A 14,160-nucleotide genomic window follows, 5' to 3' on the forward strand; every position below is an offset into this window, starting at 1 on the left:
TCTCAGTGGATATGAGCAGTACCAGCAGTTATTGCTTTATATCCTTCTCTTCTTATCTAAAAAAACCCTACATTAGGTGTTTCTCCTCTTCTTCGTTTCCTCTCATTCTTTTCCTTAGTCCCTTGAAATCATGCATCCGAGTTTTTCTCCAAACTTTTCAATGATCTCTTAATTGCCAAATCAAACAGCAATTGGATTTCTCTGTCCTTATTCCTCTTGACCTCTGTGCAACACTGGGTAGTCAGTTACTCTTTTCTTTAGGTGTTCAGGACACTGCTCTCTCCTGATTCTTTTCCACTTGTCTCTTTATTTTTTCTCGATATTGTTTGCTAGGTCTTCATTCAGGTCAGACCTATTAATCTGGGGTGTCCCCAACTTTGTTGTTATTTTCTCTCTATACTGTTTTACTTGATACATCTCATTGCCTCCACAGGTTCAGCATCTCTTTGCAGTTGAGTCTTAGTTCTACTCATTTAGCCCTCTCTTCTAACTTCTTACCTTCAGTTGCATTTTGAATTGTCCACTGGACATTCTGAATTTAGTATGTCTAGAACTTAAGTCATTATCTGTCATTCCCAAGCTTTTGCTTCTTTCTTTCCTTTTGCCAAGTCATTTCAGTCAACAAGTTTATAAGCTGCGTGGCATTTTCAACGGATAACTTTTTCTTATTCCTTAAATCCAACCAGTTGCCAAGTCCTTTTTTTTTTAAATTAATTTTTTTTTTTGAGGGGCAGTCTGGGTTGTGACTTGGCCAGGTTCATACAGCTAGTAAGTGTCAAATGTCTTGAGAGCATATTTGAACTTGAGTCCTCCTGACTCCAGGGCTGATGCTCTACCCACTGTACCATCTAGCTGTCCCTTGCCAAATCCTTTTGATTTTACTTTGACAACATCTGTCATGCTCCTCTCCCTTCTTCAATCCATCCTCCAGTCATATACCAAAGCAGGTTTCTTAAAAGTGTTGTTCAGCTCATATCACTGCTCATTAAACTTCAATAGTGCCCAGGATCAAATATAAAAATAGCATCTTTTAGATTTTTATATCCTGGTCCCTTCCTTTAAGTGGATATAAAAGAAGAACTGGGGAGAAACTAGAAACTGGAAAGGCTCATGTAGAGTAAAATGAGTAGAATACTGAAGGAAACAAAAGCTTGTGGGAAGTGAAGGTGAGGCTGGAGTGACTTCCTAGTATGGGGGACAGCCAGTGCAAAGGCACAGAGTTGGGAGATGGAGTGTCCCGTATGAGGAGCAACAAGAAGGCCATTTTGCATATGCTGTAGACTATGGAAAGAAAACAGTTGGGAAAAAGTTTAGGGTCAGGTGATGCAGCGCTTCAAAATCTAAACAAAGGAGCTAATTGCCCCTCGATAGTAGACAACACAGGAATTTGCTGGAAAGGAGTGGAATCCTCAGAATTTAGGAAAACCGGGTGAGCACTTGGTGGAGAGAATAGGTTAGAGGAAGGACACCAGTTAGGAACCTGGTGCAGTAGTTCAGAATGGACTTGAGGAAGGCCTGGGCCAGGATAGTGGCAGTGTGGGCAGAAAAAAGGGGAAGAATGTGGGAGATATTGTAGAAGTAGAAATGACAAGACTGGCAACACATTGAATATATGGAGTAAGGGTGGGAAGGAGTCAAGAAAATTCTGAGGTTGTGAACTTGATTCTTTGGGAGGATGATAATGCTTTTGACAGAAAAAATGAAAGTTCAGCAGAGGGTTGAATCAGGGGAAAAGATAAGTTCAGTTTTGGCCATGTTGAATTTGAGGTGCTTGTGGCAATCCACTTTGAAATATCCAGTTGTAGATGTGCATCTGGCACTCTAGAGAGATATGAAGGCTAAATATATGGATTTGAGAGTCATTTACATAGAGAAGATAAGTCTACAGGTATTGATGATCTCACCATGTGATAGAATGCAGAAACAGTGGAGAAAAAGTTCCCGGAAAAACCTTGAGGTTTTATCACAAATAAGTGGTGTGACAGTTATGAAAATAGCAAGTTATATATCCCCCACCTTCTTCTTCTTTCTATACTATTCTCAGATTTCCCAGTCTGGCCCTAATCTCTCTTCTGACTTATTATTCTTGCATTTCCAGCTGTTTCTTAGGTGTCCCTCATTGGATATCCTCTAAATATCTGAAACTTATGAACTCATTTTCCTCTCCCCTCTCAAACTTCCCTATTATATTTTTTTTATGAGAGGAGGCAAGATGGTACAGTAATTAAAGTGCTGTGCCTGGAGTTAGAAAGACCTGCTAGCTATATGTGACTTTTGGCAAGTCATTTAACTCTAGTTGCCTCAGTTTCTTCGTCTTTAAAACTATTATAAGGATGCTTAGAGGTATTGAATAAAATGAGATAATATTTATAAAGAGTGTATATATAACACAGTGCCTGGCATGTAGTAGGAAATATAGGCATGTTTTCTTCTTGTTATCATTAATTATTCTCCCTTCTCTTTCCCCTCTTAAAATTCTCAGAATAAATAAAACCAATCCACCTCAGACCCCACTTTTTATCTAACTTAACTCCTTCAGTATCTTTTGAAGAAATTGAAATTCTGAAGGAACACTTGTTTCTTTTTTCTCTATTAGAATATTAGTGCTACATCATCATTTAGCTCCTTCTAATTGCTCAAATAAATTTATCTTTCTAGATTTCACTTGATTCTTATGTTGATACTTCAGAATGCTTGCTCAGGTCTGGTTTTTCACTCAGAAATACTTGGAAGGCCTCTTCCATTAAAGGTTTATTTATTTTTTTCAATATAGTAGTATACTTTGCTTTTTAGGATAACTTGTTTTTGCTTTTGCTTTTAGAATGTTATATTTAAACATCTCTCATTTTTTAAAATAGAAGCTTCCAGGGCTTGTTTGAGCCTAGTTGTGATGTTTTGGTAATTGGAGTTCTCTTGTACTATTTTTCTTTGACTGGGATGCTCTTTGATTTTAAATATGAGATTCCTGGGATTTTTCCTTTTGATGTTTCAGGTGGTGATCAATAGACTTTTCTCTTTTTCTATTTTGCTTTCTGCTTTCAATAATTTCTGATTTCCTGAAATGTAGTATCCAGCCTTTTTATTTATTTTTTTATTTGTTTATATATTTTATTTTATTTTATAATAACTTTATATTGACAGAATCTATGCCAGAGTAATTTTATTACAACATTATCCCTTGCACTCGCTTCTGTTCCGATTTTCCCCCTCTCTCCCTCCACCCCCTCCCCTAGATGGCAAGCAGTCCTATATATGTTAGATATGTTGCAGTATATCCTAGATACAATATATGTTTGCAGAACCGAACAGTTCTCTTGTTGCACAGGGAGAATTGGATTCAGAAGGTAAAAATAACCCGGGAAGAAAAACAAAAATGCAAATAGTTTACATTCATTTCCCAGTGTTCTTTCTTTGGGTGTAGCTGCTTCTGTCCGTCATTTATCAATTGAAACTGAGTTAGGTCTCTTTGTCAAAGAAATCCACTTCCATCAGAAAACATCCTCATACAATATCGTTGTTGAGGTATATAATGATCTCCTGGTTCTGCTCATTTCACTTAGCATCAGTTCATGTAAGTCTTTCCAAGCCTCTCTGTATTCATCCTGCTGGTCATTTCTTACAGAACAATAATATTCCATAACATTCATATACCATAATTTACCCAGCCATTCTCCAATTGATGGGCATCCATTCAATTTCTAGTTTCTAGCCACTACAAACAGGGCTGCCACAAACATTTTGGCACATACAGGTCCCTTTCCCTTCTTTAGTATTTCTTTGGGATATAAGCCCAGAAGTAACATTGCTGGTATCCAGCCTTTTTAAAAAATAATTTCATGATTTTCAAGGAGGCCAGTGATTCATCAATTATGTCTCCTTGACTAGTAGGTGAGTTAAAATTGCTGTAGTTGCCTCCTTCTTTGGGGAAACCTCTACAACTATTTTTTCTACTGATTTCTCTCATTTTGATTTACTCATCTTATATTACTACCCTATCCCAGGACTAAGCTCTGCCCCTTGCTATGTTTTTCGTGGGTTAGTCCACATTGATCTTGCCCTTGGCTCCCTAAATTCCTGTATTCACTTTTACTCTATGGGGTTAAACTGCTCCCTGTCAGTCTTTGAGGATGAGTGCTAGATTTTCAGGGCTTTCCAAGGCATCTCAAGACAAAAGGCTAATGGGAATTTTAAAACTCATGGGCTTGAGGTGACTCCATCTCAACACTCCTGCTCCTTCCTCTCCTCACCCCCCTCCTTTTTGCTCTTGCTTCCTCTGCACATAGAGCAAGCTATACTGATCATATATCTGGTCCCTTGGGATTATGCTGGCTTGTTTTACCTACACTGACTTTGGCTTTGCTGGTGGTTGCCTTTCCTATTTCCTCTGAATTTGTAGCTGACATATGTTTATGCATTTCTGGCATATAAGAAGTCACTTAATCCAGTTTTCATTTTGATTACTTGGTCTTTGATTTGATTATTAATTGGTCTTATGCAAATTTTAGTTTTTACTGGAGTGAGTTATTATATATGAAGGATTGTCTATCTCTGTTCCAAGTAAGCCATCTTTGCTGAAAGTCCCAAGGAAATTTAAGTTTGTTTGTGTGTATTTTTTGCTAAATGCAATCAAAGGAAATGCTACTCATTGATTCTTATTTTTCAGGTAGTGGCAAGGCATGAAGATTTATTGGCGCAGGCTACAGGGATTGAATCTTTAGAAGGTATGTTTCATTAACTATTAAAACATTTTAGAATAAGAATTTGAACTTATTTATATGTAGTTTGCCTTGCTAGCAGGATAGAATATCAAGTTGTGTAGAAGCAGATTATTTTACAGCAACATTTGTTTTTTTTCTTTTCTAGTATCCCAAAAGAATCACCTAGCAAAATAAAAAAGATTATTTCAGCAATTAAAAAAATGACAAAACCAAACATTTTTTAAATTTTCTCTACCTGATTACAAATTCTTGTTTTGATTTGCTAATCCACTGAAGAATTTAGCATCAGGAAGAATCTCACTTCCTGTTTCTACAAAGTAGAAAACTGATTTATCTAATATGTATCCATTCTCAGAAATTTTACTTGAAGTTAAAAAATTTAAGTTTTTTGCAAATTTTTATTTAGTTATATCCTTTGGGAATCTGTGCTTTAGAAATACATTGATTGATTTAGCATTAATTGAACATTTATTAAAAGATTCCTGAACTGAATATAAATATTTAGATAGAGGTGGTACTGTTAAAGCACCATTTCAAATATTAAATTAGAAACATTATTTATATTTATTATATTAGAAACATTATTTATACTAAAAGTTTGCTTCCTAGTCGAAGAAAATGTAAGCGCTTCTCTTGGCTGAGGCCACCACCCTACATGTGCAAGTAATCCCATTCCATCCTGTCTCTTACAGAGGATTGCCTCTTCTAGGATCTCTGCCCTCTCATTTAGCTTTACTTTTTCCTTGTTCACTGACTGCTTCCATACTGCCTAAAACACGACCATGTCTCTCCTATCCTCCTCTATCATTCCATATCTCATCTCCCTTTTGTGGCAGAAATTCCTAATTGTCAAAGTCAATATCCTTTTCTCAGTGCACATTCTTCTTGACTTCTCTGAAGCTTTTAACACTGTTGATCATCCTCTTTTCCTTCATACTCTCTTCTTCTTCTAAGACCACTTCTCAGTCTCCTTTGCTGGTTCTTCATATAGCTTTAGCTTTCCAGTTGTTATCCCACAGAGCTCTGTTCCAGGTCCTCCGTACTATTTCGTTTGATCTCATCAGGTCTTAAGGATTCAGTTATCATCTCTATACAGATGATTTTCAGATCTGCTCATTTGTTCCTAATCTCTCTGCTCAGTCTGGTAGACATCTTCAAGAGTTCAAAATTAAACATATCCAAAGTTGAACTCATTGTCCTTTGCCTTCTGTTACTGTTGAAGGCTTCCATTCTGGGTGTCCTTCTTGAATCCTTACTATATGTCATCTCCACATCCAGTTGGTTGCCAAAAACTGGTTAATTTTACCTTTATAACAACCCTTGAAAAATGCCCTTTTCTCTTCTCTGTCATTGCTCTCCTTGGTACAGGTCTTTACCTCCTCACACCAGGACTACTGCAATACTTGGTTGGTCTGCCTCCCACAAATCTTTTGCCCCTCCAGTTCATCTTCCTCTACTCAGCTGCCAAAGTGATTTTTCCTAAAGACAAGTCTGACTGCGTCTCTGTATCTCCAATCCTGTATTTGGTATTCGAAGCACTTCAAATTGTAGCTTCCTCCTTTTCAGTGTCTTATACCAAACTTCTACCACATAATCTTCATTCTACTGATGCTGACCTTTTTGTTTTCCTCAAACAAAATACTTCATCTTGGCTCTGGACATTTTCATGGGCTGTCCCCATGCCTGGGATGTCCTCCATCTCATCTGGTTTTCTTCATGCCCCAGAACAGAAAACTTTTCCTGATCCTATTAAGTCTAGTGCCTTCCCTCTGTTGATTATTTCCTATTGTTCCTATACATAGCTTGTTTGTATGTAGTCATTTGCATGCTTATGCCCCCAGTAGAGTGTGTATTCTTTGAGGATGGGGACTGTCTTGTTTTTTTTTTCAGTGTCCAACATCTAGCACAGTGCCTAGTACATCCATAGTAGGAGTTCAAAAAATGTTGATTGACTGACTGACTGAATTACTGTTATGATTGAGTTTCCTATGATAACTAAAAGTCCTGACACCTACCTAGCTCATGTTTCTCTTCAAAAAAATAGATAACATTGTCTTTTAGTAAAATGACTTTTCTCTTTTTTTTCCCCCGTGTAAGACTTTACTGCAAAGGGTGCCTGAGGACTTTAATTTTTATGTTAATTTTATGTTTATGGTTTAAGTTTAAAAGGGACCTTATATATAGGTCATAAAATCTAGTCCTAACAGTTTCCTGAGGTCCTGAGCATAAATAAAATGCCTTGCTCTAACAAATTGAAGACTTGGGATTCCAATTCGTGTCTTCCAATTCCAAATACAGTGCCTTGTCATTAAAATGCCATGAGTTTTTGTTGTTGTTGTTATTCTATCCAGATAAAATTAAGCTGTTTATAATAAATGATAAATTATATAAGTTATATATTTATATATGTTATATTACATATATTATATAAGTTATAAATTATAACCCTTGGCCTTCTCAGTAATCCTAATCCTTACTTACATTCAAATCGTTTTTCTAACATGTTCTAGCTGTGTAAACTTAGTAAATCTATAATATTTAGTTTCTCAGGTCTGTAGACAACACTCTTAAGATCATAATTTTCAGAACAGTTTCCACTCTGCAGTAGAATAGAGGGAGTTTTTAAACTTTATACTTTATACTAGCAAAATCACAGGTCTCATGGAAAAAAAATCTGTAAGATAATAGATCTGTAGCTAGTTGGGTCCTCAGTTAACTCCATCTCATTCAATTCTGATTTTAAATCTATGATTTATAGAGGATAAAACTGAAGTCTCATGAAGTTAAGTGTTTTGTCTCACTCATGAATGTATCATGGAGGCAAAATCTGAAGGGCATGTCTCCTGACACAAGAACTAGTTCTCTTTTTTCTGTCTTGGAAATTTGAGTCCTTGAGGAATTCAGTTTGGTTAGTATTTTGATGAATGGGATGTATTAGTATTGGTAATTCATTAATGGAGTTCACAAACTCTTAGTCTATTCTCTTTTTGTGTGATTTTTTTTCATATCTTTACTTGAGTTTTTTTTCAGAAGTTCTACTCTATGCAATGAAGATTTTCCTTTGCTTCTTTGATTCTTTTGTGAAGACCAGGGCAGCACACAAAATTAATTTTATTTACTTTTACTGTATGACTGTATCATATTATTTTCTGGTCACATATGTCTCTGATGTTTTCTTAATACTGCTTTTATGTGAAAGTTGTCATTGGTCATGTGCATTTTCCTATTTAAAAAAAAAAAAAAAAACAACCACCCAGCAAATGGATATTTTCATTTCCCCTTGGATTACCTTTAATTCTGATTTTTTTATTGTGGTTTTTCATTCTAAGCCATAAAATATACTTGGAGGAATATTGGTTTTTTTTAAAAGATGGGTTTTTGTGGCAGAGAGCAGCTTGGTCTTATCAGTTTCTGAAATGCAATATAGCCTAATCTCTTTCTCTCATTATCAGTTAATACTACCTGCCTAAGAAATATATTCTGGAAAATTAACTCAGTGGATTGTCTGTTTGATTGTATGTCATAATTTGAGCCATGTGCATGTTTTATTTGCTTGGTTCTTCTGATATGGCTGCATCAAATACTTATTGAATGATTGTTCTTTTTTCTTTTTTTTTTTCCCTTAGATTTTATGACTTAGTGTAGTTTTCACAGTGTCACACTCATGAGAAACATGTATCAAAATGTTTACATTTTCTTTGTCTTCCCAGCATAGTGCCTGGTACTTAATAAGTGCTCAATAAATGTTTCTTACCTGGTTGACTGATTAAAAAAATTAAGAGATTAATTAAGCACAGATTAATTCTAAGACAGCCCATTGGTAGACAAATGAAACAGTAAAATAAGAAGGAAAAACCCATAAATTGACTTGAACTATTATTATTTCTTAAGTTATTTAATCCAGGGCAACTAGGATCACGTGAAATGCCTTGAATCCATATATATCAGGATTGGTTGAAGAACCTAAGAAAGTTTAGTTTGAAGAAGATTCAGGGGGAACCTGATAGGTAAACTTAGATCTCAGCAAAAATATCCTAGCGATTAGAACTATGCAGAAGTGGAATGGCCGCAAGAAGTAGTGTGTTTCCTTTCCTTCTTTTGTAGTTCAGTCATTTTTTTCAGTTCTGACCCTGTTATAGGGTTTTCTTGGCAGATACTGGAATGTTTTCCCATTTTCTTCTCCAACTCATTTTATAGATTTTACAGAGGAAATAGAAGCAAGCAGGGTTAAGTGACTTGCCTAGGGTCACACAGTTAAGCATCTGAAACTGGGTTTGAACGCCAGTCTTCTTGATTCCAGGCCCAGAACTCTTTATCTTCTACACTATTTCACTGCTTTCTTCCTAGGGAGCTTCAAATAAAAGATGATTGACTTTGTCAGGTTTATTGAATTTTTCTCAGGAATGGATGAGGCTAAATGGCTTACTGAGGTTCTTTCCAACTCAAGTTCTGTGCTTCCATGAAGATGAGAAGTTGAGTTAGTGGAGGGAACACCTAGATGGTTGTAGTTATACCTCTGTTAGAGTACTAATGATTTACAATAAAATTAAAAAGAAAATCTTTTTGTGTCCTATTGTGTTGCCTAGAGAAGTATAATAGATCTATGGGTTATTTTTTCAAGTTTTAATAAAATTTTTATCTTTAGTCTTATTTCTTTTAGGACCTATTTTCTACTTTGTAAGGTAAAATGTGAACTGTTAACTATTTTCCAGGTGTTCTTCAAATGATGCAGACAAGAATTGGAGCCCTTCAGGGAGCTGTTGACAGGTATGTTCTTGTACAAGAGTATAGGGGAATAGAAACATAACATTTTTTGTACTCTGCTTTTTAAAAAATTTATTATTTTTAACAGGATTAAAGCTAAAATTGTTGATCCATACAACAAGATAGTAGCACGCACAGCACAATTGGCAAGGCTGCAGGTAAGATGTCTTTTAAATTTTTCCACTCCTTATTATTCAAAATTCTTATTATCTTTCATTTATTCTTAATAAACAGCAGTATGAGAGTAAGATAATTTGTATTGAGTTGAGTAATATATATCTCAAAGCTGTATATCCATTGCAACAAACAGTGCAAATTCTTTATTGAATTAGATTTTTTTTAATAGCTTTTTATTTACAAGTTATATATATTGGTAATTTTACAGCATTGACAATTGCCAAACCTTTTGTTCCAATTTTCTCCCTCCTTCCCCCAACCCCCTCCCCTAGATGGCAGGATGACCAGTAGATGTTAAATATATTAAAGTATAAATTAGATACACAATAAGTGTACATGACCAAACTGTTATTTTGCTGTACAAAAAGAATTGGACTCTGAAATATTGTACAATTGACCTGTGAAGGAACTTTAAAAATATAGGCAGGCAAAAATATAGGGATTGGGAATTCAATGTAATGGTTCTTAGTCATCTCCCAGAATTCTTTCACTGAGCGTAGCTGGTTCAATTCATTACTGCTCCATTGGAACTGATTTGGTTCATCTCATTGCTGAGGATGGCCAGGTCCATCAGAATTGGTCATCATATAGTACTGTTGTTGAAGTATATAATGATCTCCTGGCCCTGCTCGTTTCACTCAGCATCAATTCGTGTAAGTCTCTCCAAGCCTTTCTGAAATCATCCTGTTGGTCATTTCTTACTGAACAATAATATTATCGAATTAGATTTTAAAGAGACACAGCAGAAAAAGAACCTGGGATGAGATCTATCCATGCAATGACATAGAAATAAGTGAGCGAGAACAAAAGAGAGAGAGATTGGATTGGACACCTTAGAAATCTCTATCCTAATGAGTGACTCAGAAAGAATAAAGAAGGACAAATAAAGGCAAAACCCATGAATTAAAAAAATAGAATTCATTGTAAACTGTATGGAAAGATATGTTAGAACAAAGCAAAGAAATTTTTCTTTGTGGAAAAAAGATATAGCAAAAGAATATTATTTAAAATAAGAAGGTAGGAATGATGAAGTATGGTTTTGAATTTCATACTTAGTTGGGAAGGGGAAGAAGCATGAAAAGAGGGGAAGAAACACAAAGAAATAGAAACCAATAATTTAAGTTAAAGAACTTGGTATAGGACAGATAAATGAGAACATGGATCATGTAAGAACATTTGGGACCACACTAACGTCAGAATAGTGTAAACAAAACAAACCAGAGGAAGAAAGCATTGAATAGAGTCAGGATAAAAATTGATACAAAATAAATAAATGGAGGATAACACAAATCCATTGATTGGACTAGAAATTTAAACAAAAAGGTAGGAGGAGAAGTAACAAAAAAAATCCAACAAGTTGTTATGTGCATAAAACACTGAAAAAAATACCGAATAAGGGCTGCTAAGTGGTGCATGGATAGAGCACCACCCCTGAAGTCAGGAGGATCTGAGTTCAAATCTGGCCTCAGACACTTAACACTTAGTTCCTAGCTGTATGACCCTGGGCAAGTAACTTCACCCCGGTTGCCTCAGCAAAAAAAAAAAAAAAATCACACAGAATAAAAACGAGGAAATGAAATAAAATTTAATATGTAGTCCTATAAAATTTAATATATAGTCCTATAAATAGGAAGTAATTAAAAGAGGGAAAACATTAGAATTAAAAAGAATTGTGGCAGTCTTCCAGGAAGTGAGTAGGTTGTTTCACTATCAGTCCTTTTGAAATTGTGGTTGATCATTTCATTGATTAGAGTTCTTAAACCTTATAAAGTTTTTTTTCTCTATAATGTTAAATTGTTATATAAATTGTTCTGTGTCCTATATCAATTCATATAAGCTCTTCCACATTTTTCTGAAGCCATGCCTTTTACCATTTCTCATGGGTCAATAATATTCCTTTACATTCATTCAACTGCATTCACAAACTGGTGAGCATCCCTTTAGCTTCCAGTTCTTTGCCACTATGTAAAATATTCGAAATATCTGTAAATCCTTTCCCTCTTTCTTTTGTTTCTTTGCAACATAGACCTGATAGTGATATCACTGAGTAAAAGGGTATGCATAGTTTAGTGATTTTTTTTGGTCATAGTTACAAAATTATTTTACAGAATTTCTGAACCAATTCAGAATTCCACCAGCAATACATTAATTTGTTTTTTCCTCTCTTTATTGTTTTTCTTACCTTCTTTCCTTCTTACCTTTCTTACCTTCCCCCCCCCCCCCCCACCCCTGCTAAGTTGATGAAGGTGAGGTGGAACCTTAAAATTGATATGTACTTCTCTAATTATTAGTGATTTGGAACATTTTCTTCTCATTTGGCTATAGATAGTTTGAATTTTTTCTTTGGAACTGCCTGTTCTTACTTATATTTTTACTATTTTTCACTTGGGGAATGATTGCCAACTGAACATCCTGGAGGAGACAATTTGCTAACAGTTGAAGAGTTGGAAACTGAAGAGAGAGAGAAATCAAGGACAGATATTTATATTTTGGAGTTGTTGTAGATAGAGGTTAGTTGAATGTTAGTTGATGAGATCACCAAAGAAGAGATTAGTGAAGGGGGATGAGGACAGAATATTGGGGATGTCCACACTTAGTGGATTAGAAGGAGGATGAATTAGCTCATAGAAAATTTGACAGGTAGGAGAACCAAGAGAATCAGTGTCTTTGAAGCCAGCTGAACAAATAGTTAAAAAGAATGATACTTAATTTCAGATACTGCAGAAAGATTAAATGAAGACTAAAAAGAAGTCATTGTGCTTGGTAGTTAAAATAATATTGTTAATTCTGAAGAAAAATTTCTTTGAAGTGGTAAGAAATAGAAAGTGTGCTGTACAACACTGAGAATGTATCTATGTATGTTATACGAAGGTGGAGGCAATAGGTATAGGTTCTTTTTCTAGAATTTTGGGAATAAAGAGAAAGAGATAAGATGTAGTGGGTGTAAATATAAAGTGAAGTTAATTTTAGAATGGGGAGACCTGAACAAGTCTGTAGGCAGAGGAAAAAGCAGGTAAAGGTAGAGATTCAGGATAGTAGATAGTGAGAGGACATGGTTTAGAGCAAGGATGCCATCCTTGGGATGGTATAAAAAAATCACAATGAGTTTTTCTTAGCAAGGAGTTCTGCCTCATCCTAGTGGGAATGATGAGAGACTGAGTAAGGACAAAGAAATTTTGAAATTTGGAGGAGAAGAAGTTTATGTTAGGTAATCTAAGTCTTCTCCATAAAGAACGAAACAATCATCTGATAAAAAAATGTGTTTGAAGAATAAAGAAAAGTGAAACAATCACTGTGTATCATGTGATTTGTAGGGAGGGGTACAGATAATCTTCAACTTCCATGAGAGAAAAATTGATTAAAAAAGAATTGTGTTACTTTATGTTCTAGGATCACTAATATGTCAGTTGTAATGTGCATTTTAATCATGTTGATACTGGGCTTTGAAATTTATAGAGAAATTTCCTCAAAACAACCTTATGATATTGATGATGAATGTTCATATTGATTATAATTAGGGTCTACAGTTAATCAGGTGCTCTCTGAGCCTTTGCAAGGAAATGATCTGTTATATTCAGCATAGTTTTAGTTATATTTCATTACATTGTATTTATATGAAAAATAGTGATAGTTATAAAATATATTAATTCATGTTACTCAGAATTTTAAATTGGTTATGTCATTACTTTGCTTTCTAATCATTGTGAATAGATTCAATTTAATTCAGCAAATACTTAGTACCTAGTATATGCCTACCTAGTATTACCTACTACCCAGTGCAGAGAGCACAGTGCCTGGCATAAAGCAGGTGTGTAATAAATGTTTATTGAATTGAATTGAGTGTATAAAACATTGTACTAGACGTTGGGAACACAGAGATTTAAAAATGTCAATCTCAGGGAGATTATATTTTTCAAGTATAAACTGGAGTTCATTATGCAAATTAAATATTTTATTTCTTTGTTCACTAATCATAATAACTAGTATTTATATTGCCTCTTAAGGTTTGTATAGTGCTTTACAAAATATTTAAATGTAGAAGCTTTAAAAGATTCTTCAGGTTTCTAAAGTAATATTACTGGTTAATTAAAAACAATATTAGAGATGGAGAAAGATTGATCCTAAATATTTTGAAGGGCTTTTTAAAGATGCATATATTTGTAGCTTTGATAAGAAAACTTTGTGAATTGAATATACACATTTAATATCCTGATATTTGTGCAGGTAGCCTGTGATTTGCTTCGGAGAATAATACGCATCTTGTATCTCAGTAAAAGACTCCAAGGACAGCTGCAGGGAGGAAGTAGAGAGATAACAAAAGCTGCTCAAAGTCTCAATGAACTTGGTAAGTCCTTTCCTTCCATTAAGTATAAGCATACCTAGTAATTTTCTTGGCTGTTTAGCTTATTATCCATTTCTGGTAATTTGTATTAAAAATTAATAAGTTGGTTATGAAGTTTGCCTTTCAGATGATAGATGGAGGGGGATGTATAAATTTAGG

General features: G+C 34.8%; 1 protein-coding gene across 1 annotated transcript in view; it reads left to right on the top strand.

Annotated features, from left to right (window-relative positions):
• COG5 (component of oligomeric golgi complex 5) overlaps window positions 1-14,160 on the top strand; it is a 354,058-nt gene that overhangs the window by 16,097 nt on the left and 323,801 nt on the right. The window contains exons 3-6 of the mRNA XM_051962639.1: window positions 4,664-4,721; window positions 9,431-9,485; window positions 9,571-9,640; window positions 13,884-14,004. Coding sequence (XP_051818599.1) covers window positions 4,664-4,721; window positions 9,431-9,485; window positions 9,571-9,640; window positions 13,884-14,004 — 304 coding nt within the window. The remainder of the gene's footprint in view (window positions 1-4,663; window positions 4,722-9,430; window positions 9,486-9,570; window positions 9,641-13,883; window positions 14,005-14,160) is intronic.

Source organism: Antechinus flavipes, chromosome 5 (assembly GCF_016432865.1).
Source record: "Antechinus flavipes isolate AdamAnt ecotype Samford, QLD, Australia chromosome 5, AdamAnt_v2, whole genome shotgun sequence".
In the NCBI taxonomy this organism is placed as follows: domain Eukaryota; kingdom Metazoa; phylum Chordata; class Mammalia; order Dasyuromorphia; family Dasyuridae; genus Antechinus; species Antechinus flavipes.